Source organism: Piliocolobus tephrosceles, chromosome 21 (assembly GCF_002776525.5).
Source record: "Piliocolobus tephrosceles isolate RC106 chromosome 21, ASM277652v3, whole genome shotgun sequence".
Taxonomy (NCBI): domain Eukaryota; kingdom Metazoa; phylum Chordata; class Mammalia; order Primates; family Cercopithecidae; genus Piliocolobus; species Piliocolobus tephrosceles.
The window spans coordinates 35,071,435-35,089,485 of record NC_045454.1 but is presented as its reverse complement, the minus strand read 5'-3'; the positions used below and the strand labels follow the sequence as shown (position 1 = coordinate 35,089,485).

At 53.0% G+C, this 18,051-nt stretch overlaps 1 protein-coding gene across 14 annotated transcripts in view; it reads left to right on the top strand.

Moving 5' to 3' along the window:
- The window catches only part of MAST3 (microtubule associated serine/threonine kinase 3), a 57,327-nt gene that overhangs the window by 26,691 nt on the left and 12,585 nt on the right, over positions 1 to 18,051 (top strand). For all 14 annotated transcript variants that reach the window (XM_023229623.2, XM_023229622.1, XM_023229621.1 and 11 more), the window contains 13 exons: positions 42 to 117; positions 400 to 609; positions 726 to 827; positions 1,103 to 1,235; positions 4,959 to 5,017; positions 5,424 to 5,509; positions 7,103 to 7,311; positions 8,545 to 8,683; positions 13,072 to 13,204; positions 13,310 to 13,475; positions 14,214 to 14,315; positions 15,744 to 15,866; positions 17,180 to 17,289. In XM_023229623.2, the coding sequence (XP_023085391.1) occupies positions 42 to 117; positions 400 to 609; positions 726 to 827; positions 1,103 to 1,235; positions 4,959 to 5,017; positions 5,424 to 5,509; positions 7,103 to 7,311; positions 8,545 to 8,683; positions 13,072 to 13,204; positions 13,310 to 13,475; positions 14,214 to 14,315; positions 15,744 to 15,866; positions 17,180 to 17,289 (1,648 nt within the window). The remainder of the gene's footprint in view (positions 1 to 41; positions 118 to 399; positions 610 to 725; positions 828 to 1,102; positions 1,236 to 4,958; positions 5,018 to 5,423; positions 5,510 to 7,102; positions 7,312 to 8,544; positions 8,684 to 13,071; positions 13,205 to 13,309; positions 13,476 to 14,213; positions 14,316 to 15,743; positions 15,867 to 17,179; positions 17,290 to 18,051) is intronic.

Genomic DNA, 18,051 nt, shown 5'->3' with positions numbered 1-18,051 from the left:
GTCTGAGGTCCCATATCACAAGCCAGCTGTCTTCCTTTCAGCCCGGGCCGCGCAACGGGGACCTTCGACAATGAGATTGTCATGATGAACCATGTGTACCGGGAGAGGTTCCCCAAGGTGGGCAGCGCCTGGCGGCTGGACCAGCCCCTGCACTTCTCTCCACATTGCTGTCCCTCCATGGAACTCTGTCTTCCTGGCTGTGTCCGCCTTGCCAGTCTGGTCATTTCTGTCTTTCCCTCCCCTTCATTGAAATATGTTGTTCCTCCTGCCCCAGCCCTCCCACCCCATCACCCCCATCGCCCCATCTCCTCTCTCCCCAACCATGCCTCTCCTGCCCCCTTCTGTGCGTGTCACTCCAGCCCCACCCTTGACCAGGTCGCCCCGTCTCACCCCACCCAGGCCACAGCACAGATGGAGGGCCGTCTGCAGGAGTTCCTGACGGCCTACGCGCCTGGCGCCCGGCTGGCGCTGGCTGATGGCGTCTTGGGCTTCATCCATCACCAGATCGTCGAGCTGGCCCGAGACTGCCTGGCCAAGTCTGGCGAGAACCTCGTCACCTCCCGCTACTTCCTAGAGATGCAGGAGAAGCTGGAGCGGCTTCTGCAGGATGTGCGTGGTTTTTCGCATGTTGAGGTTTTGCATGCAGTGGGACGTGGAGCGAAGGGGGTCCCCAGGCCAGATGGTGCTGAGGACCTCTGGGTGATGCCACGACCCACCTCCCCCAGGCCCATGAGCGCTCGGACAGTGAGGAGGTCAGCTTCATCGTCCAGCTTGTCCGGAAACTGCTAATCATCATCTCCCGGCCAGCTCGGCTGCTGGAGTGTCTGGTAACTTTATTTTTGGACAGCCAACTTGGGATCCGGGCAGAACTGAGATTGGGACCACGACAGTCCTGCCGAGATACGAGTGACAGTTACCATCGTGTAGGGCTTTGAGAAGAACGCAGGGTGCTGCCGGGCTAGCATGGGCTTCCCTGAGGAGGGATCGGGAGCGGAGACCCAGGGGGTGAGCTGGGAAGGGTGCTCCAGGCAGAGGGAACAGCATATGCAGAGGCCTGCAGGCGGAACCAAGCCCCGGATGACCAGCCCTCCTGTGCCCCTAGGAATTTGACCCTGAGGAGTTTTACCACCTGCTGGAGGCGGCTGAGGGCCATGCGCGGGAGGGTCAAGGCATTAAGACTGATCTTCCACAGTACATCATTGGGCAGCTGGGCCTGGCCAAGGACCCCCTGGAGGGTAAGCCGCAATGGGAAGAGGAAACCAAGGCTGGGAAAGGCTGGATGGAGGCCAGGCACAGTGGCTCACACCTTTAATACCAGCACTTTGGGAGGCTGAGGCGGGCAGATCACTTGAGGCCAGGAGTTCGAGACCAGCCTGGTCAACATGGTGAAACCCCCTCTCTACTAAAAATACAAAAATTAGCTAAGTGTGGTGGCGCATGCCTGTAATCCCAGCTACTCGGGAGGCTGAGGCACAAGAATTGCTTGAACTTAGGAGATGGAGGTTGCAGTGAGCTGAGATCGCACCACTGCACTCCAACCTGGGCGACAGAGTGAGACCTGTCTCAAAAAAAAAAAAAAGGGCAGATGAAGCCAGGATGACAGTTGAGAGCTTGGCAATTTAAAGTGACAACTGGCTGACAGAAACATGGGAGGGGAAGTTCCCCAGGACTCTTAGAGGTGGGGAGAAACCCAGGCCCATCCGATTCCAGAACCACCACACTGTTCTTTGTCTCTCTGTGACCTTGCTCTTTGGTCACCTGTGGGAATTGCTGAGACTCACTGATCTTTTGGAGCCCAGGGGCCTCAGTGTCCTCAAATGCCACATTAAGATGGCCGGGAAGCCTGGGGACCAGTGTTAGCAGTGGCCTTCCCTTTGTCCTGCAAATTCACAAATGGCTTTACTAATTTCTGTGGCCTTTACTATGGCCCAGAAAGTGGACTTGGAGTCAAACAGGACAACCCGTAGGTAAGAAGAAGACAGTTGGGGCTGGGCGCGGTGGCTCATGCCTGTAATTCCAGCACTTTGGGAGACCAAGGCGGGCGGATCACAAGGTCAGGAGATCGAGACCATCCTGGCTAACACGGTGAAACCCCATCTCTACTAAAAAAATACAAAAAGTTAGCCAGGCACGGTGGTGGGCACCTGTAGTCCCAGCTACTCGGGAGGCTGAGGCAGGAGAATGGCATGAACCCGGGAGGCGGAGCTTGCAGTGAGCCGAGATCGTGCTACTGCACTCCAGCCTGGGCGACAGAGCGAGACTCCATCTCAAAAAAAAAAAAAATAGAAGACGATGGTCAAAAACTCCCGCAGCTGGCCGGGCGCGGTGGCTCATGCCTGTAATCCTAGCACTTTTGGGAGGCCAAGGTGGGTGGATCACAAGGTCAGGAGTTCAAGACCAGCCTGGACAACATGGTGAAACCCTGTCTCTACTAAAGATATAAAAATTAACCAGGTGTGGTGGTGTGTGCCTGTAATCCCGGCTACTGGGGAGGCTGAGGTAGGAGAAACGTTTGAACCCTGGAGGTGGAGATTGCAATGAGCTGAGATCACATCACTGCATTCCAGCCTAGGCGACAGGGCAGGACTCTGTCTCAAAACAAAAACAACAACAACAAAAAAAACTCCCACAGCCAGCCAGGTGCAGTGGCTCACGCCTGTAATCCCATAATCCCAGCACTTCATGAGACTGAAGTGGGCGGATTACTTGAGCTCAGGAGTTCAAGACTAGCCTGGCCAACATGGGGAAACTCCATCTCTACTAAAAACAAATATTAGCCAGGTGTGGCGGCAGGCGCCTGTAAATCCCAGCTACTTGGGAGGCTGAGGCAAGAGAATCGCTTGAATTCAGGAGGCAGAGGTTGCAGTGAGCCGACATCACACCACTACACTCCAGCCTGGGCGACAGAGTGAGCCTACATTTCAAAAAAAAAGATGTAGCTGGGTGTAGTAGTGCGTGCCTGTAGTCCCAGCTACTCAGGAGGCTAAGGTGGGACAATCGCTTGAGCTTGGCAGGTTGCAACTGCAGTGAGCTATGATCACACCACTGTCCTCCAGTCTGGGTGACAAAGCCAGACCCTGTCTCGAAAAGAAACAAAACAAAACAAAACAACATTTCCACAAATAGCCAGGATAAGAGGAAGCAAAAGCTGTAGCACTGAACTTGGACCTAGCCCGGTCCAGCAGTAGCCAGGGGAGGCTCTGGGAGGAGGTTAGTGTTCAAACTGAGGCCTGGAGGGCAGGAGGTGACCAGGTTGCAGATCCAAGGGAAAGAGTGAAACAGGCAAGGGTAACAGCACAGGCAAAGACCCTGAGATTGGACCATACCTGGAGTGGGACTGAGCTGCCACTGTCCCCATTTAAAGCTGGGGAAGCCAGGCATGGTAGCTCACACTTGTAATCCCAGCACTTTGGGAGGCCAAGGCAGGAAGATCACTTGAAGCCAGGAGTTTGAGACCAGCTTGGGCAACAGAGTGAGACTCTGTCTCTATTAAAAAAACAAAACAATTAGCCAGGTGTGATGGCACATGTCTGTAGTCCTAGCTACTTGCGGGGCTGAAGTGGGAAGATTGCTTGAGTCCAGGGATTTGAGGCTGCAGTGAGCTATGATCGCACCACTGCACTCCAGCCTGGGCAACATAGCAAGACCCCAACTCTACAAAAAGTATTTTAAAAAATTAGCCAGGTGTAGTAGTGAATGCCTGTGGTCCCACCTACTTGAGAGGCTGAGGTGAGAGGATCGCTTGAGTTTAGGAGGCTGAGGCTGCAGTGAGCCGTGATGGCACCACTGCACTCCAGCCTGGGTGACAGACAAACCTGTCTCTGAAATAATCATACTTGGCCGGGTGCGGTAGCTCACGCCTGTAATCCCAGCACTTTGGGAGGCCAAGGCAGGTGGATCACCTGAGGTCAGGAGTTTGAGACGAACCTGGCCAACATGATAGAACCCTGTCTCTACTAAAAATACAAAAATTAGGCTGGGCACAGTGACTCATACCTGTAATCCCAGCACTTTGGGAGGCCGAGGTGGGCGGATCACCTGAAGTTGCGAGTTCAAGACCAGTCTGACCAACATGGAGAAACCCCGTCTCTACTAAAGATACAAAAATTAGTAATCTCAGCTACTGGGGAGGCTGAGGCAGGAGAATCATTTGAACCCTGGAGGCAGAGGTTGCAGTGAGCCGAAATCGCGACATTGCATTCCAGCCTGGGTGACAGGGCGAGACTTTGTCTCAAAAAAATAAAAATATAAATATAAAATTAGCTGGGCGTGGTGGCACACACCTGTAATCCCAGCAACTTGGGAGGCTGAGACAGGAGAATCACTTGAACCCAAGAGGCGGAGGTTGCAGTGAGCCGAGATCACACCACTGCACTCCAGCCTGGGTGACAGAGCGAGACTCCATCTCTAATAAATAAATTAATTAAATTAAATAATCATACTAATAAAAAATAAAACTGGGGAAACTGAGGCTCCAGGCAGATAAGGCTGAGCAGGGAATCAAACCCAGGTGTACCTAAGACCAGATCACATGTGGTCTGTGACTGGACCATGTTTGCCAGGCATTCGCTAGGGGCTGCCCCTCTGCCAAGGCCTGGGGCAAGAACGTATTGGACCCTCCACCTGGGCTGCATCCTAAGCTGAGGAAGATGTTAGGAGCTGATACCCAGGGGGCCTGCGTCACATTCCGTGTTCACAGGCTCAAGGCTCAGAGCCTGAGTTTGATCATAACTGAGCACTTCAGAGCCAGAGCAGCCCACTGGCCCTTCCAGAAGGTTCCTCAGTCATTGCTTCATCCAGCCTCCCCGGTGTGGCTTCATGACAGTGTCATGGGAGCTGGTAAGAGGAGGCACCGCATCCCCAGCCTGGGGTGAGAAATCTAGAGGCCTCAGGAAATTGCTGGGTGATGCAGGGTGAGGCAGGGAGGCTCCAGCTGAGGCTCCTCCCTCATCTTGCAGAGATGGTGCCACTGAGTCACCTTGAAGAAGAACAGCCCCCAGCACCTGAGTCCCCGGAGGTGAGTAGCAGAGGCTCCCGGCCCCCGCCCATCTTGTTCTTTCCAGAGTGGACCAGGCACCCGCAAAAAGGGCAGGGTTTGCCAAGGTCTTGCATGTAGCTTAATTAGCATCGGTGACTTTGGAGGCAAGGTGACAGCATGTGGGACTGCCACGCCTTGGAAGTTGGGTGGGGGCAGTGCTGGAGGGGCACCGGAAAGGTGAGTTTTGCAGGATGTATATGAGTTTTCCAGGAGGAGGGCACAGCTGTGAGCAAAAAAGTACAGAAAGTTAGAAGCTGAGTTGGAGAAGTTTGGACAGGGGAGGAGGTAGCATTGGGCACCAGGACCAGTGGTTTGGGATTGGGGGCGGGAGAAGCCTGGCCAGCTCTGCAGTGGGACGGGACCCTGAGCCCTTCCTGTCCCCCAGAGCCGCGCCCTGGTCGGCCAGTCACGGAGGAAGCCATGTGAAAGCGACTTCGAGACCATCAAACTCATTAGCAACGGAGCCTATGGGTGAGTCCCTGAGTCCTGCATAGACCCATTTCACAGATGCCTGAGGGGATGGTTGAGGCCCAGGCAGCTCCGGCGTCCCCCTCCCACCCTAGCAGGGCTCACACATTCACCCCTGAATTGGCAGAGAGGGCACCTGAGGCCTGGAGGGGGAAGTGGAGACATGCCATAGTGAGGTTACAGCCTCACGTGTGCTCTGTCTACGAGCCAGGCCTTAATCACGTGTGCTCTGTCCACGAGCCAGGCCTTTACCTGCCCCAGGTGTAGGGTGTTCTAGGAGCTTGGGGGCTGATCAAGGAAATAGATGCCCACCCAGTGGGAGTAGCACGCAGTGGATTTTATTTAGGTGCTGCTTTGAATGGCAAGCTTGCATACAAGGGAAGTCCCGCACAGCATAAGCCCTTTGGAGGCTAAGGTTCCAGGAGTCACCATCGAGAGGGAGAGGCCGGCAAGGGAACTCCCCTGGGAGAGGGAATCAGCGAGAGGGCTTACGTGTCTAAGTGATGTTGTTCAACAGCACAGGCACTGAGTCTCTGGGTCAGATTCCTGCAGGGTGGTAGCAGCTTAGGGTCTTGAAATCCACAAAGTTCATCTTATCTATGACTCAGAGATAGTGGGTGCAGTTTCATGAGTCTGCAAAGCAAACAGGCTCTCAGTGGCTAACATTTTGCTTATTTGGGCTATGTGTAAAACAAATGGATGTATAAAAATTTGAGCTTGGTGCTAGCAGGCTTTTAAAAGAGCTGGACTGGGTGCGGAGGCACTTTGGGAGGCCGAGGTGGGAGGATCGCTTGAGGCTAGGAGTTCGAGATCAGCCTGGGCAACATGGCAAAACCCTATCTCTACTAAAAATAAAATAATTAGCTGGGCATAATGGCACATGCCTGTAATTCCAGCTACTTGGGAGGCTGAAGTTGGAGGATCACCTGAACCCAGGAGGCAGAGGTTGCAGTGAGCCGAGATCGCCCCACTCCAGCCTGGGTGACAGAGTGAGACCGTCTAAAAAGAAAGAAAAAGAGAAAGAGAGAGAGAGAGAGAAAGAAAGAAAGACACAAGCAGCCACATGCACTGGCTCTCACACTATAATCCCAGCACTGTGGGAGGCTGAGGTGGGAAGGTCACTTGAGGCCAGGAGTTTGAGACTAGCCTCCGCAACATAGCGAGATACCATCTTTACAAAACATGTAAACATTAGCCAGGCTTCTGATGTGGGAAGATCATTTGAGCCTGGGCGGGGCGGGTGGTCAAGACTATAGTGAGCCATGATCTCATGACTGCGCTCCAGCCTGGGCAACAGAGTGAGGCGCTATCTCTAAAAATGTAAAATAAGATAAACTAAAAATAAAAGAAACATACAGCCTAGAGGCCAATATACAAGGGCCATGTGCAGCCCATTTATATGACCCCCAGCAATGGCAGCTTAAACCCAAGGGTGGCTGCTCTGGGAGGGAGACCAGGTAAGAAGAAAGGGTGGTCCAGGCAGAGGGCATAGCACAGGCAAAGGCCAGGTAGGTTGGGATCTGGGCTCAAGCTGAACTGCAGTGCCTGCTGGGGCCTCGATCTCTGGTCCCAGCAAGCCTGGCCCCCTGTCCCCAGGGCTGTCTACCTGGTGCGGCACCGTGACACGCGGCAGCGCTTTGCCATCAAGAAGATCAACAAACAGAACTTGATCCTGCGTAACCAGATCCAGCAGGTCTTTGTGGAACGTGACATTCTCACCTTTGCCGAGAACCCCTTTGTGGTCAGCATGTTCTGCTCCTTTGAGACCCGGCGCCACCTGTGTATGGTCATGGAATACGTGGAAGGTACGGTCACTGGGGCTTGCATGCCTCCAGCGATGGGGAGCTCACCCCTCCATGCCTGGGAGAAAATTTTTAGACCCAGTTGAGGTCTGTTCTGTCCTCTATGAGGTCTCACCCTGCTTTGGGGGACCCTCAGGAACCCCAGTCTGGGGTAGGGAGCCCAGCGATAGGGGTTCAGGGCTGGGGGAGCCCAGACAGGAGTGTGTGAGGATGGGACCCTGGAGGCAAGAGGAGGGTGGCCATCCTAGGTTGGGGGAACTGATGGGCAGAGGCCTGGAGGCCAGAAGTGAGGGCAGGGAGATGTATGGTTCAGGCAGGTAAAGCACTATTACCAAAGTACTCCCAGGCAAGAGAGCAAACCTGCACTTAGGAAACACCAGCTGTGTACAGGGGAAGAGACCATGCAGTAATTGTTGCCCTGCTGGGGAGAATCAGAAGGCAGGGTCTCAGCTTGGCACGCTGGCTCACACCTGTAGTCCTAGCACTTTGGGAGGCCGAAGTGGGCTGATCCCTTGGGGTCAGGACTTCGAGACCAGCCTGAGCAACATGGCAAAACCCCTGTTCACGCCTATAGTCCCAGCTACTCGGGAGGCTGAAGCAGGAGATTCGCTTGAACTCCGGAGGCTGAGGTTGCAGTAAGCTGACACTGTGCCACTGCACTCTAGCCTGGGTGACAGAGTGAGACTCTGTCTCAATAAAATAAATAAAAATTTAAAAAATAGGCCAGGCGCGGTGGCTCACGCCTGCAATCTCAACACTTTGGGAGGCCAAGGCAAGTGGATCACGTGGTCGAGAGATCAAGACCATCCTGGCCAACATAGTGAAACCCCGTCTCTACTAAGAATATAAAAAGTAGCTGGGTGTGGTGGTGTGCGCCTGTAATCCCAGCTACTCTCGAGGCTGGGAGAGGAGACTCGCTTGAACCCGGGAGGCGGAGGTTGCGGTGAGCCGAGATCGCGCCACTGCACTCCAGCCTGGGCGACAGAGCAAGACTCCATCTCAAAAAATAAATAAATTTAAAAAAATAAATAAATAATAAAAAAAATAAATGAAGGTGGGATCCGCCCCTTCCCTCTTCCCCGACCCTCCCCGCTGAGACAGAACAAACTGGGGACGCTTTGTAGGCGGTAAAGTGAGGAGGATGCGTAGCCACTGGGCATAATCTAGGGGCGGGGCGAGGGGGGCGGCGGCGAGGCGCTGGCCCGGGCCTCATGGCTACATCCGCCCCTCTCCCAGGCGGCGACTGCGCCACGCTCTTGAAGAACATGGGCCCGCTGCCCGTGGACATGGCCCGCCTGTACTTCGCGGAGACGGTGTTGGCGCTTGAGTACCTGCACAACTACGGCATCGTGCACCGTGACCTCAAACCAGACAAGTGAGCTGAGCTAGCATGAGCGGGGCCTCGGGGAGGGCTAGGCCAGAGGGGATCTGGGCAGGGCCAGAGCAGATCACGGCGGGGCCAGAGGATCAGGGGCGGAGCCTCTGATGTGGATCCCGGGACCCTTTGGAAGCCCCGTCCGCCTGAGCTCTGTTGGCACCTCCTGACAAGAAGGCAGGGAATGAGCGCATGATGAACATCTTGTGTGTACAGAGGAGAGGACAGCAGACACTTAATAGGCGTCTGCTGTATGCAGGGGAAGGCCGGTGCACTTATGGTGGTGCTGCCAATCAAGGGGAGAGGATGTGCACTTAGGATGCACACACTGTATATAGGGGAAGGGGCTGCGCACCCAGAGTTGTTGCAGCACAAGGGGAGAGAACATGCACTTATAAGACACGAGCTACATACACAGAACAGAATTATGCAATTTGCAAGACCTTAGATGTAAAGACAGTGACCATGCATGTCTTGAGCACCTGCTGTATATTAGTGCAGGAAAGCAAGGAAGAGAACGTGTTTACTGAGAGCCTTAGGATGTTTATTTTATTCTAGTATGTAGTAAGCACCTAGTGCATGGCAGACCCTCTATGGGCAAGTGGGAGACACAGGGCCACCTGCTTTGAAACCCCTGTATGATTTTCTCCTCTGCATTTATTGAGTGCCTCCTGTGTACAGGGAAAAGGAATGCCCATTTATCAAGTGTCCTCGAGATATGAGGCAAGAACTGACGTTTCTCACATACATATGTGGCATGTAGCCCAGGCTTAGCAGCTCATACCTGTAATCCCAGCACTTTGGGAGGCCGAGGCGGGATGATCACCTGAGGTCAGGAGTTCAAGACCAGCCTGGCCAACATAATTAAACCTTGTCTCTACTAAAAATATGAAAATTAGCTGGGAATGGTAGTGCGCACCTGTAGTCCCAGCTGCTCGGGAGGCTGAGACACGGGAATTGCTTGAACCCAGGAGGCGGAGGTTGCGATGAGCCAAGATTGTGCCACTGTACCCCAGCTTGGGTGACAGAGCGAGACTCCATCTGAAAAAAGCAGCGCCTTGCATGTTTTCAGGGCATTTTTCAGTTGGCAAGTGGCTTAGAAAACAGACATGTATTTGGCACCTGCTGTATACTTGGGCCTGTGCTCAATGCTCTAAGGAACTCAAGTATGAATAACTCCTTAGACACTAATGTTGGGTTTCTAGATCACATTTTCTTGGTTTGCAGGTACTTGTTAGACACCAGGTGTGTACAAAATAGGCAGAAGAACAGTTGTTAGGCAATGACTGTGTACCTGGCCCAGAACACTTTATCTTTTTTTTTTTTTTTTTTTGAGATGGGGTCAGTCTCTGTCACCCAGACTGGAGTACATTGGCACAATCTCGGCTCACCGCAGCCTCCACCTTCCGGGTTCAAGCAGTATTCCTGCCTCAGCCTCCCGAGTAGCTGGGATTATAGGCATGTGCCACCACACCCACTAATTTTTTTTTTTTTTTTTGAGACGGAGTCTTGCTCTGTCACTAGGTTGGAGTGCAGTGGTGCGATCTCGGCTCACTGCAACCTCAGACTCCCTGGTTCAAGCGATTCTCCTGCCTCAGCCTTCCAAGTAACTGGGATTACATGCATGCGCCACCAGGCCCAGCTAATTTTTGCATTTTTAGTAGCGACAGGGTTTCACCATGTTGGCCAGGATGGTCTGGATCTCCTGACCTTGTGATCTGCCAGCCTTGGCCTCCCAAAGTGCTGGGATTACAGTCTTGAGCCACCGTGCCTGGCCTAATTTTGTATTTCTAGTAGAGACGGGGTTTTGCCATGTTGGTCAGGCTGGTCTCAAACTCCTGGTCTCAGGTAATTCACCTGCCTCGGCCTTCCAAAGTGCTGGGATTACAGGCGTGAGCCAGCACCCCTGGCCCAGAGTTGTTTCTTTACAGAGCTGGGGCAAACAGGAAGTACTGACTACATAGTTCATTAAATGATGGTTACACACAGTGAATTCTCTGGAATGTATTTTTAAGTGGCAGATGCACCCAGAAGGTGCACAGAAATGTGACTTCATACAGCTGGTGAATAAGACTCTGTGATGTAGTGAAACATTTATATATTTAAGTCCACAGGAAAACCTAAATAGCAGTGTATACTGTACATGCGCAAGAGTTTTAAAAATGAGTTCCCTCGCCAGGCACGGTGGCTCACGCCTGTAATCCCAGCACTTTGAGAGGCCGAGGCAGGCGGATCACCTGAGGTCAGGAGTTCAAAATCAGCCTGACCAACATGGAGAAACCCTGTCTCGACTAAAAATACAAAATTAGCCAGGCATGGTGGTGCATGGCTGTAATCCCAGCTACTCGGGAGGCTGAGGCAGGTGAATTGCTTGAACCCGGGAGGCAGAGGTTGCAGTAAGCTGAGATTGCACCATTGCACTCCAGCCTGGGCAACAAGAGCGAAACTCTGTCTCAAAAAAAAAAAAAAAAAAAAAAAGATCATTCAGGCTGAGTGCTGTGTCTCATACCTGTAATCCCAACACTTTGGGAGGCTGAGACAGCAGCACTGCTTGAGCCCAGGATTTTATTTATTTGCTATTTTTTTGAGATGGAGTCTCACTTTGTCGCCCAGGCTGGAATGCAGCGGAGCAATCTCGGCTCACTGCAAGCTCCGCCTCCCGGGTTCACGCCATTCTCCCACCTCAGCCTCCAAATTAGCTGGGACTACAGGCTCCCGCCACCACGCCTGGCTAATTTTTTGTATTTTTAGTAGAGACGGGATTTCACAGTGTTAGCTAGGATGATCTCGATCTCATGACCTCGTGATCCACCCGCCTTGGCCTCCCAAAGTGCTGGGATTACAGGCGTGAGCCACTGTGCCCGGCCAAGCCCAGGATTTTGAGACAAGTCTAGGCAACATAGTGAGACCCCATCTGTACAAAAAAATTGTAAAAACTAACCCGGCAGCCGGGCCTGGTGGCTCATGCCTATAATACCAACACTTCAGAAGGCTGAGGCGGGCGCATCACCTGAGGTCAGGAGTTCAAGACCAGCCTGGCCAATATGGTGAAACCCTGTCTCTACAAAAATACAAAAATTAGCCAGGCATGATGGCGGGTGCCTGTAATCCCAGCTACTTGGGAGGCTGAGACGGGAGAATCACTTGAACTTGGGAGGTGGAGGTTGCAGTGAGCCGAGGTCGTGCCATTGCACTCCCGTCTGGGCGACCGAGCAAGACTTGGAACAACTAGCCAGGCATGGTGGCATGTGCCTGTTGTCTCAGCTACTCAGGAGGCTGAGGCAAGAGAATTGATTGAGCTGGGAGGCTGCAGTGAGCTGCAATTGTGCCACTGTACTTCCAGCCTAGGTGACAGACCCTGTATCCAAAAAGGAAAATGCATTCATTCACAAAGTGCATGGAAATGCTTTTGTATACATCAGGAGCTCAAGATATGTTCATTTTTCAATAGGGGACGTAAACAGTAGTTGCTTACAGAGTGTTTAGTTTGTTAAGATAATGGATGCATGAACAAAAATATATAGTAGCTAGCCGGGTGTGGTGGCGTGTGTCTGTAACCTTAGCTACTCAAGAGGCTGAGGCAGAAGAATCGCTTGTACCCAGGAGATGGAGGGTGCAGTGAGCCGAGATCGTGCCACTGCACTCCAGCCTGGGCGACAGCAAAATTATGTCTTAAAAAAAATAGTATATATAGGCCGGGCGCGGTGGCTCAAGCCTGTAATCCCAGCACTTTGGGAGGCTGAGACAGGCGGATCACGAGGTCAGGAGATCGAGACCATCCTGGCTAATACGGTGAAACCCCATCTCTACTAAAAAATACAAAAACCTAGCCGGGCAAGGTGGCGGGCACCTGTAGTCCCAGCTACTCGGGAGGCTGAGGCAGGAGAATGGTGTGAACCCGGGAGGCGGAGCTTACAGTGAGCTGAGATCCGGTCACTGCACTCCAGCCCGGGCGACAGAGCGAGACTCCGTCTCAAAAAAAAAAAAAAAAAAAAAAAAAAAAAAAAAAAATTTTTATATACACACACACACACACACATACATATATACACATACACATATATACACACACACAGTAGAGACTAGGCATGCTGGCTCCCACCTGTCATGCCAGCACTTTCAAAGGTGAGAGAATTGCTTGAGGCCAGCAATTCAAGACTAGCCTGGGCAACATAGCAAGACTTCATATCTACAAAAAAAAAACAGCTGGGTGTAGTGGTGTGCATCTGTAGTTCCAGCTACTTGGGAGGCTGAGCAGGAGGATCCCTAGGGCCCAGGAGTTGGAGGCAGAGCTCCGCCTATCTCAGGTGGAGCCAAGGTCTAGGGCAGAAGGAGTGGCCAGGCACCCCGGCTCCCCAGCCCTGAGCACACCCCTTTCCTGCCCACAGCCTGCTCATCACCTCGCTTGGTCACATCAAGCTCACGGACTTTGGCCTGTCCAAGATCGGCCTCATGAGCATGGCCACCAACCTCTACGAGGGCCACATCGAGAAGGACGCCCGAGAGTTCATAGACAAGCAGGTGGGCGGGCAGGTGGGTGGGAAGCCCTGGGACGCCGCCTCCTCTCTCCTGGGGCCTCTCTTGGGCTGGGGGCTGGTCTCAGTTTCCCCATTCTGCCTGGCCTAGGTGTGTGGAACACCGGAGTACATAGCCCCCGAGGTGATCTTCCGCCAGGGCTATGGGAAGCCAGTGGACTGGTGGGCCATGGGCGTCGTCCTCTATGAGTTTCTGGTGGGCTGCGTGCCTTTCTTTGGAGACACCCCCGAGGAACTCTTCGGTCAGGTGGTCAGCGGTGCGTTTCCTCCACGGGCCCGGGTTTGAGCTGCAGCCCCACCAGAGCTCTGGGCAGCGGTCCTCCACCCGCATGTCAGGGAGAGAAGCAGGAAGACGGGAGGGAGTTGGATGCCAGGTGGGGAGGCGGCGGGGTGCTGAGTGAGACGGATGGCTGGATTAATTATGGGGTCATGGAGTCTTCACTGAAATGACATGTGAGGCTGGGCATGGTGGCTCACACCTGTAATTCCAGCACTTTGGGAGGCTGAGGCGGGAGGATCATATAAGGCCAGGAGTTCAAGACCTGGACAACATGAAACCCCATCTCTACTAAAAATACAAAAATTGGCGGAGCGTGGTGGCGGGCACCTGTAATCCCAGCTACTTGGGAGGCTGAGGCAAGAGAATCACGTGAACCCAGGAGGTGGAGGTTGCAGTGAGCTGAGATTGTGCCACTGCACTCCAGCCTGGGTGACAGAGCGAGACTCCATCTCAAAAAATAAAAAAAAAAAAAGAAGTGACATGTGAGCAGAGACCTGCAAGAACCTGAGAATGAGAGGAAGCCATAGAGACAGAAAAGGGAAAGGTGGCTCTGAGCAGAGGGCACAGCCACGGCAAAGGCTGTCAGTGGGTACCGAGCCTGGCACGTTGAAGGGGCAGAGGAGGCCAGTGGCTTGGAGTACAGTGAAGTGAGGGGAAATGGTGGATGGTACTAGAAAGGGGTACCCCTGCCTTCTCCCTCCCTCCCTCATTTTAGATGAGATCATGTGGCCAGAGGGAGACGAGGCCCTTCCAGCAGACGCCCAGGACCTCATCACCAGGTTGCTCCGGCAGAGCCCGCTGGACCGTCTGGGCACTGGTATGTAGTGTGGGGGAGAACCCAGGTGGGTGGCTCCTTCAGGCCCTGGGCCCCAGGAAACAGGGGGAGGGATAGTGCCTGGAGTAGACAAGAGTTCTACTTGGGAAGCTGCATGGAGGAGGGGGTTTGCAGCTGGGGTTTTGAAGGGTGCACAGGAGGTCTCCAGGAACTATCAGAAAGACCTTGGAAAGAATAGAAAGTAGCTGGGTCTGGTGCCCACATGGAGCACTGAGCCTGAATAAGTATATGAGGCTGTGAAGTCACCAGGACCTGTGTCAAAGGCCCAACCCGGAAGATCCCACTGTCCCAGTTTTCCCAGCCACCTGATTAATCATTAAGGGACCTTTTGAGACTCATGCAGCCACCCATCACGTGGCCACTGTGGCTCCTGTTCATGACTGAAGCTTCACTATGGGAGATGGTTGAGTCCAAGGTTGGGGATCATCACCTGCTCCGTGGAGCAGAAACAAGCGGGAGAAGCCCAGGAAGGAGGCCTTCGTAAGGCTCTGGGCTTTCTCTAGGTGGTGTGGTCCCAGATGGGGGCAGAGAGAAGTGCAGAATCTTTGGAACCTGGGCAGCCTGGGTGCTTTTTTATTTTTTTATTTTTCTGAGATTAGATCTCACTCTGTCACCCAGGCTGGAGTGGAGTTGCACAATCTTGGCTCACTGCAACCTCCGCCTCCCGGGCTCAGGTGATCCTCCTACCTCAGCCTCCCGAGTAGCTGGAACCATAGGCATGTGCCATCATGCCTGGCTAATTTTTGTATTTTTGGTAGAGACGAGATTTCACCATGTTTCCCGGGCTGGTCTCAAACTCCTGACCTCAAGTGATCTGCCCGCCTCAGCCTCCCAAAGTACTGGCATCACAGGCATGAGCCACCATGCCTGGCTGCTGGCCTGGATCTGAATCCTGACTTGGTCCCTCTCCAGTCTCCTAAATGACAGCGGATTTTTGTTCCCATTTTTCTGATTCTTTTTTTTTTCTTTTCTTTTCTTTGTTTTTTTCTGTTGTTGTTGTTATTTTTTGAGAGGGAGTCTCGCTTAGTTGCCCAGGTTGGAGTGCAGTGGTGCTATCTTGGCTCATTGCTGCAATCTCCGCCTCCCAGGTTGAAGCGATTCTCTTGCCTCAGCCTCCTGAGTAGCTGGGAATACAGGCACCCTCCACCACACCCGGCTAATTTTTGTATTTTTAGTAGAGATGGGGTTTTGCCATGTTGGCCAGGCTGGTCTTGAACTCCTGACCTCAGGTAATCCTCCCTTTTTGACCTCCCAAAGTGCTGGGATTATAGGCGTGAGCCACTGTGCCCAGCCCATTTTTCTGGTTCTGTGTTGTCCCCACCCTGTGTCCAGCATTGGCAGTGGGGGGTGGTGGGCATCCTGTGGCAGGTAAGGCGGGGACCTGCAGGGCTCAGCTGGGCATATCTGCAGGTGGCACCCATGAAGTGAAGCAGCACCCCTTTTTCCTGGCCCTGGACTGGGCAGGGCTTCTCCGACACAAAGCCGAGTTCGTGCCCCAGCTCGAAGCCGAGGATGATACCAGCTACTTTGACAGTAAGGAGGGGTCCCCCCCGCGGGGGTCGGGGGCTCTGCCATCCCTCAATCCCTGGGTGCAGAGGGCTGTGTGCCAGGCATTCCACCCGAGCTTGGCACCTCACCCTAGGCCTCAAAAAAAAAAAAAAAAAAAAAGAACTTGCTTCGTGTCAAAGGTCTTCTCTGAGCTTCTGTTTCCTCTTCTGTAAAATGAGGAACATCCTTTATGTTTGAGATGCACAATTTTGGCCAGGTGCAGTGGCTCAAGCCTTTAATCCCAGCACTTTGGGAGGTCAAGGTAGGCAGATCACCTGAGGTCAGGAGTTCAAGACCAGCCTGACCAACATGGAGAAACTCCATCTCTACTAAAAATACAAAAAATTAGGCAGGCATGGTGGCGGGCGCCTGTAATCCCAGCTATTTGGGAGGCTACGGCATGAGAATTGCTTGAACCCGGGCAGTGGAGGTTGCAGTGAGCTGAGATGGTGCCATTGCACTCCAGCCTGGGCAACAAGAGCAAAACTCTGCCTCAAAAAAGAAAAAAAAAAAAAGATGCACAATTTTACTTAATTCTGTGTGACCCATCTCAAGGAATCACTGAAGCTCAGAAATAGGAATTCCCGCCCCTGGTCCCACAGCTTTTTTTTTTTTTTTGAGACAGAGTCTCGCTCTGTCGCCCAGGCTGGAGCACAGTGGTGCGATCTCGGCTCACTGAAACCTCTGCCTCCCGGGTTCAAGCAATTATCTGCCTCAGCCTCCCAAGTAGCTGGGATTACAGGTGCCTGCCACCACACTTGGCTAATTGGTCCCACAACTTTTTAATTATTTATTTTTTGAGACGGAGTCTCGCTCTGTCACCCAGGCTGGAGTGCAATGGTGTGATTTCGACTCACCACAACCTCCGCCTCCCAGGCTCAAGCGATTCTCCTGCCTCAGCCTCCCAAGTAGCTGGGTTTACAGGCGCATACCACTACCGCCCAGCTAATATTTGTATTTTTAGTAGAGATGGGGTTTCACCATGTTGGGCAGGCTGGTCTCGAACTCCTGACCTCAAGTGATCCACCCACCCTGGCCTCCCAAAGTGCTGGGATTACAGTCGTAAGCCACCACGCCCGGCCCCACAACTTTTTAGGGACACAGCTGGTGTTAATCCCAAGATATCTGCTCTGCCCCCCAAGCCTCCTGTGGTCCTTAAACACACCAGGCACTGTCCTACCTCAGAGCCTTTGCCCTGGGAGTGACCCTATCCTGAGATGCCCTCCCTACATCGCCACACTGCCCTCGAGATCATCTCTGGGCATCAGGCATGCTGCACGTGCCTTTCCCTCCCACAGCACGTTCGGAACGTTACCGCCACCTGGGCTCCGAGGACGACGAAACCAATGATGAAGAATCATCCACAGAGATCCCCCAGTTCTCCTCCTGCTCCCACCGGTTCAGCAAGGTGGGCTTGGGCCCCGGAGGGAGCCACTGCTCGGGAAACATTGCATGACGTCTGTTTGCTTTCATATCTGTTTTTTTGGTTTTGCTTTGTTTTGTTCTGTAGAGATGGGGTCTCGCTATGCTGCCCAGGCTGATCTCAAACTCCTGGGCTTAAGTGTTCCTCCCACCTCGGCCTCCCAAAGTGCTAGGAATTGTATTGCTTTTTTGTTTTGTTTTGTTTTGTTTGAGACTGAGTCTCGCTGTGTTGCCCAGGCTGGAGTGCAATGGCGCGGTCTCGGCTCACTGCAACCTCTGCCTCCTGGGTTCAAGCGATTCTCCTGCCTCAGCCTCCTGAGTAGCTGGGATTACAGGCACCTGCCACCACGCCTGGCTAATTTTTCGTATTTTTAGTACAGACAGGGTTTCACCATGTTGGCCAGGCTGGTCTTGAATGCCTGACTTCATGATCGGCCTGCCTCAGCCTCCCGAAGTGCTGGGATTACAGGCATGAGCCACCGCACCTGGTAAATTTTTTGTATTTTTAGTAGAGATGGGGTTTCACCATGTTGGCCAGGCTGGTCTTAAACTCTTGACCTCATGATCTGCCCACCTCCGCCTCCTAAAGCGCTGGGATTACAGGCATGACCCATCACACCCGACCTTGCTTTTTTTTATTTTTTTTTTAGTGTGGTAAAATATACATAACAAAATATACCATTTTAGCCATTTTGTTTCATTTTTTTCTTTCCTTTTTTTTTTTTTTTTTCCTGAGACGGAGTCTCGC